Here is a 6,959-nt window from a genome sequence, read left to right as displayed (position 1 = left end):
AGATAGATAGATAGATAGATAGATAGATAGATAGATATAGAGAAAAAGTGATGGATGGGTGGATGGAGAGAAAAAGTGGTAGGTAGGTAGATGATAGATAGATAGATAGATAGATAGATAGATAGATAGATAGATAGATAATAGAGAAAAAGTGATGGATGGATGGATGGATGGATGGATGGATGGATGGATGGATGGATAGATAGATAGATAGATAGATAGATAGATAGATAGATAGATAGATAGATAGATAGATATAGAGAAAAGTGATGGATGGATGGATGGAGAGAAAAAGTGGTAGGTAGGTAGATGATAGATAGATAGATAGATAGATAGATAGATAGATAGATAGATAGATAGATGATAGATTGATTGATAGATATAGAGAAAAAGTGATGGATGGATGGATGGATGGATGGATGGATAGATAGATAGATGATAGATAGATAGATAGATAGATAGATAGATAGATAGATAGATAGATAATAGATAGATAGATAGATAGATAGATAGATAGATAGATAGATAGATAGATAGATAGATTGATAGCAATAGCAGTTAGACTTATATACCGCTTCATAGGGCTTTCAGCCCTCTCTAAGCAGTTTACAGAGTCAGCATATCGCCCCCACAGTCTGGGTCCTCATTTCACCCACCTCGGAAGGATGGAAGGCTGAGTCAACCTTGAGCCGGATAGATATATATAGAGAAAAAGTGATAGATAGATAGATAGATAGATAGATAGATAGATAGATAGATAGATAGATAGATAAGATAGATAAGATAGATAGATAGATAGATAGATAGATAGATAGATAGATAGATAGATAGATAGATATAGATAGATAGATATGGATGTATAGGTATAGATAAAGAGGGAGAGAGAGATTGTAGATAAACAGAAGATAGAGCGATGTGACAGAGAGAGTGAGAAAGAGAGAGAGAGAGAGAGATCATAGCAATAGCACTTATATACCGCTTCATAGTGCTTTTACAGCCCTCTCTAAGCGGTTTACAGAGTCAGCCTCTTGCCCCTAACAATCTGAGTCCTCATTTACCGACCTTGGAAGGATGAGTCAACTTTGAGCTGGTCAGAATCGAACTGCTGGCAATGGGCAGAATTAGCCTTCAATGCTGTATTCTAACCACTGCGCCACCACAGCACCGGAAAAGTAACTTTTATGACCAGTTTTCACACTTAAGGACCATTGATGAGGCGATCAAGATTTGGATGCTTGGCCACTGACTCCTATTTATGACGTTTGCAGTGTCCCGGGGTCATGTGATCCCGTTTCACAAACTTCTGACAAGCAAGGTCAATGGGGAAGCCAGATTCACTTAACAACCGTGTTACTAACTTAACAACACTGAGGCAAGAGAGGTCATTAAAATGGAGCAAAACTCACTTAACAAATGTTTCACTTAGCAACAAAAATTTTGAACTCTGTTGTCGTAAGTCGAGAACTACCTGTATAGATAGTCTTGGACTTAAAACCGTTCCCTTAATGACCGTTCAAACTTACAGCGGTACTGAAAAAGGGGATCAGTCCTCGCAATTGCGACCGTCGCAGCATGCCCATGATTGCCTTCCCAGCTGGCTTCTGACATGCCAAATCAACAGGGGAAGCCGGATTTGCCTAACAACCTTGTGATTCACATAACAAGAGCCGAGGTGGCGCAGTGGTTAAATGCAGCACTGCAGGCTACTTCAGCTGACTGCAGTTCTGCAGTTCGGCTGTTCAAATCTCACCGGCTCAGGGTTGACTCAGCCTTCCATCCTTCCGAGGTGGGTAAAATGAGGACCACGGATTGTTGGGGGCAATGTGCTGACTCTGTAAACCGCTTAGAGAGGGCTGAAAGCCCTATGAAGTGGTATATAAGTCTAACTGCTATTGCTATAACAGTGGCAGTGGTTCGTTTAACAACTGCATTCCCCCCCCCCAAAGGTGGCAAAATCAGGCCATGGCTTGCCCAACGATTGCCTCACTTAGCAATGGAATTCCCCCCCCCCCCCGTTGTGGTCGTAACTCGAGGACTTCCTGTCCTTCTCTTCCCCCGTTTTAAATCTTGTTATTCATTGGCTTATTTCCTTTTTTTTTAATGCTTCAGTGAAAAGGAGCTTATGGCTGAAGCAGCTGCGAGCGATAAGGGACTACCTGTGGATCAGAAGGTACGAAAAAGGGCAACGTTTATTTATTCTAAATGTCTTGACAGCAGCGAGAATTGTATTGCACAACACTGAAAAAATGAGGTTAACCCCTTCAGATGGAAATATAACCTATTTTTTGAAGTATAAGATGCACTTTTCCCCTCGCCAAAAATTGGGTGGAAATGTCTGTGCGTCTTATGCTCCGAATATTGCGGCGGAGGGGAGGTGAGTTGGTCCGGTGCTGATCCGCTGTTTTAGAACGGGCCGTGGTGGTGGCAAATGGGCTTGGAAGGGGTGAAACATGCTGCAGTGAACCGGCGGGGCGAACGAATGGCGGGCAAACAGGCCGCACCGAACTGACGACGGTGGCTACGAAGGGGTTGTGGCAAACGGGCTGTGGCAGCAAACAGGGTAGATGAATACTGGATGGATGCTGGGAGGGCAGAGTCAGATTCCCCCCCCCCTTTGTTTTCCTCCCCAAAAGCTAGGATTGTCTTATAGTCCTGGAGCGTCTTATAGTCCAAATAATATTTAGATTGTGTGGAAATGGATAGGTTAAAGCTAAGATAAAGGATAAAGAAGACGCAGCATATTTTTTTAACTTGGATTTGTTTATCAATGGTTGGATAATAAAGGTAGAAATTAGAAGCTGGAAGATATTATTATATGCAAGTAAAGAATATTATTATACAATTGTATCACAGCGGCCAGTTGTTTCGCCGGATTTGGCATTGGTTGCTAGTCGGGCCCCACCCAGGGGCCTAGGACGTCGTAACGTATTTTCGTAATATGCGTGCAGAGCCAAGCAGTGCGGCTTTTTGCATTTGACTGATGGTGATTTTGTCAATTTTAACTGTTTTAAATATATTCCAGTGCTTTTGGAATAGCACCCAGTGTGCCAATTACCACTGGAATTACCACTGCTGGTTTGTGCCATAGTCGTTGAATTTTCGATTTTTAAGTCCTGGTATTTTGCGATTTTTCATGTTCCTTCTCGGCGACCCTGCTATCACCTCGTATTGCGGTGTCTATGATTGTGACCTTATTTTTCTCAACCAGTGTGATGTCTGGTATATTATGTGCCAGTATTTTGTCTGTTGTATACGGAAATCCCATAAGATCTTAACCATCTGATTTTCGGTGACTTTTTCAGGCTTATGTTCCCACCAGTTTGTTGCTGTTTAATATTATAATTTTCACAAATTCCAGTGGATCATTGTGCTACTGAATTGTGCCACAATTATAATCAGTCTGCGTGATTTTTTTACAGCAGCGGAGTATGTGATCAACAGTTTCATCAGCTTCTTGCAAAGTCTGCATTTGGCATCTATTATTATTATTGTTGTTTGTTATGACTATTGTTATTACTATTGTTATTACTATTATTACTATTATTATGTATATGTAAAATGACCCGGACAATATGCTATTTATTAATACTTACATGGTGTTAAAGAAAATATATTTAAAAAAAAAAAAAAAAGGTATGGAAAGAGAGAGAAGGGGCTCATTTCACGATGATTGTTGAGAGATCCCTTGTTTATGGGCCCTGCTGTAGAAGGGCATTAGGCTTGTATTCACTTACTATCCCCACCAGTTCACAAATGTGAGCGTAGTGCGCATTTGTGCATTTCAAGCTTTGGCCTGAAAACATGCCTAAATAGGATGGCATAGAGCTGGGGCGGGTGGATGACATTTCGCACCCGCAATTTCCACTACTGCTGCAGGTGAATGCTCCAAACCGGCTGAATACGCCTCTGATGGCATACTTGGTTGAGTAGGAGGCAATTCACGTCTTTTAGTTTGAGTGTACCGTATTTTCCAGAGATAAGACTCACCTTTCCCCCCCCCTCCTCCCCAAAAGAGGTTGAAAATCTGTGTGCGTCTTAATACACTGAACACAGCATTTTTGGTCTTCCTAAACCTGCCTCCCTTCACAAAATGGACATGCAGAGGGTTTGGGAGATTTATAGAGTGCTCCTGTGGGCTGGGAAGGGCAAGAACGAGCAAAAACCGGTCCGTTCTTATTCATTCATTCATTCATTTATGGGGTTGTATGCCGCCCACTCTCAAGAGACTCAGGGCGGCTCGGGTTTGCTCTCGCCCTTCCCCCCCCCCCCCCCCAAGCCCCAGGAGCACTTTGCAGGCCTCTTCAAACTCACAAAAAATGAGTCGTGCAGTGGGTTTGGGAGGCCTGCAGAGTGCAAAAACTCTTTTTTAAAAAAAAAATTTACCTCTTCAAAATCTTGGTGCGTCTTATACTTCGGTGCATCTTATACTCCAAAAAATACAGTGCTTTATTGTCATTGCACCTCGTATAACGAAATTAAATGCCATCTTCGGTGTACATTATAATTACAATACTCTTTGTTGCTCTTCTCGGCACTCTTTCTAGAATCTCAACATCTTTTTTACATCACGGTGGCCAAAACAGGATGCAGGATTCCAAGTGTGGCCTTACCAGGCCTTATAAAGTGGTACTGACCCTTCATGTGTTACGTGCTTCGTTAGTGCAGGGGTCGGCAACCTTAAAACACTCAAAGAGCCATTAAGACCTGTCTCCCACAACAAAAGAAAACACCAGGAGCCACAAAACTTTTTGACATCTAAAATGAAGAGAGCACTGCGTATTATTATTTTTTTTAACCTTTATGCTATGTATAAAAAAAAACTATAGTGCTAGATTTATGAAATCAATGAACTGCTACAGAGAAGACAATTTTTTATTTCTCGTGCAGCAAAAACATTTTGAACTCTGGAAAAAAAAAGACAGGATCGAAAACCTCAATAAATCACGTTGTGCAATACATTGGTAGTTGTGAACACGTATTTTGGGCGATGGAGCCGCAGCAGAGGGATGAAAGAGCCGCATGTGGCTCCAGAGCTGGTTGCAGACCCCTGGTTTAGTGAGTGAAGTTACCACGGCACTGATAAAAGTGACATGACTGCTTTTCACACTTACGACCATCGCAACGTCCCCAGGGGAGAAAAGAGTCTCACGTTGGAGGAAAGAGTCAAGCGTTCCTCTCCGTGGTCTTGGGTTCTAATTCTCTCAGCTAGGAATCCTTCACTCTTTTTGCAGAGCTGGCTGGGGAATTCTGGGAGTTGGAAGTCATCTGTCTCGAAGTTTCCCCATTCAAGAAACCCTGGCTTTAATTTAATTCCTTTTTGTTGTTGTTCTTGTTTAGAATTCCTTGCTTGATGTCGAAGAAGACACCTTCCACTCTGTCCGTCTCGGGCGTCTACTTCACTTGCCCGTTAACTGGCGTCACCGTCCGAAAAGACAAAAGGGAGGCGCAGGTCAAAGCGGCCATCCTTGAGGTAAAACTTTGTCCTTCTTTTTTAAATATATATATGTATGTATGTATGTGTTATATATATATGGTGTGTGTGTGTATGTATGTATATGTATGATGTATATATATAGTATTATCAGCACAAATATACATATATATATATATATATATATATATTTGTGCTGAGAAATAAATAAAGGGAGACTAGTATAGATCTATTTCAAGCTATTTAGCTCTCATCAGCTAGCCATTCCCTTACTGGGAATTGAACCTGTGCTGTATTGCATCTTAGGCAGATGTGTTAACCATTGAGCCACAGAGCTCGACTCCTTATCAGCCAGCCAGGGAAGAAGGTATATATTTAGAGTCACAACCCCTGGTAAGCCCCAATTATGGGAGGAAGCTAACTGCTTCCATCATCTGTCAATCGGCTCGTCACAAGAGTCCATCACGACAGAAACCCAATATTTTTACTGTTGCCTTTGTTATATGTGTTTTTTTATTTGTGCTGATAAATAAAGGGAGACTAGTATAGATCTATTTCAAGCTATTTAGCTCTCATCAACTAGCCATACACATACATACATACATACATACATACATATATAAAACTAACAAACAAAACAACACATATAAAAAACTTGCCTCAATTTCATCAAGCATGTTGTTTGGTTACAACTTTTGTGCATCAGTTTTTACAATTAAAAATAAGATCACTAGTTATCCATCACATAACTAAACACATCCTTATCATTGAGCATTATGTGTTCAAGTTATCGCTAATATTATCATCCTTAGAGTATACAATACTTTTAGTGTAGCATATTCAACTCCAGAAATAGTTTCCCATTGTTAATCCAAGTAGTTATTGAACATTTCAATTCATATATGTGTCAATTTTTCATTACACCATCATTAGTCCATTTAATATAAAAATCTTACCAGTTTAACATGGTCGATGCTTACAATTATTTGTCCTTCTGAGGATTGTGGGAGAACCTCTGCCGGCCCCTTGTCTCACTGGCTCTTCCTCTTCCTCCTCCAGCATGCTTCCAAAGATCCCGTGGCCGCCTCCGTCATGCAGATCCACACGTTCAACAGGGACCGGGAGAAGGTCAAACTCGGAGTGGAGACCATCGCTAAGTAGGTGGTGTGGTCTGTTGGCTTCAGAAATCTTCCTTCCTTCCTTCCTTCCCTCCCTCCCTCCCTCCTTCTCTCCCTCCTTCCTTCCTTCCCTTCCTCCCTCCTTCCCTTCCTCCCTCCTTCACTCCCTCCTTCCTTCCCTCCTTCCTTCCATGGTTGTGTGTTCCGGCTCTTAATTGTGGTTTAATTCCAGGGTTTGCTGAAAGGTGAGAAAGGGCAATCCGTATCTATGGGTGTCAAGATCTCATCCTCTTTTAACGACCCCATAATCCCTTTTACGGTGGATTCTGGCCAACTGAATGGAGCTGAGGGTTTACTGGCCAGATGCCCTTCCCGAAGCCATCAGATATATTCTCATGGTGCCCAGAGAG

The 6,959-nt window shown here is 41.8% G+C and overlaps 1 protein-coding gene across 1 annotated transcript in view; it reads left to right on the top strand.

Moving 5' to 3' along the window:
* The window catches only part of UBXN6 (UBX domain protein 6), a 32,231-nt gene that overhangs the window by 9,672 nt on the left and 15,600 nt on the right, over window positions 1-6,959 (top strand). Inside the window, 3 exon segments of the mRNA XM_032231377.1 lie at window positions 2,110-2,170; window positions 5,338-5,470; window positions 6,491-6,588. Coding sequence (XP_032087268.1) covers window positions 2,110-2,170; window positions 5,338-5,470; window positions 6,491-6,588 — 292 coding nt within the window.

This window comes from Thamnophis elegans, chromosome 1, assembly GCF_009769535.1.
Source record: "Thamnophis elegans isolate rThaEle1 chromosome 1, rThaEle1.pri, whole genome shotgun sequence".
In the NCBI taxonomy this organism is placed as follows: Eukaryota; Metazoa; Chordata; class Lepidosauria; order Squamata; family Colubridae; genus Thamnophis; species Thamnophis elegans.
The sequence above is the reverse complement of the archived record's forward strand: the minus strand, read 5'-3'. Positions and strand labels throughout refer to the sequence as shown.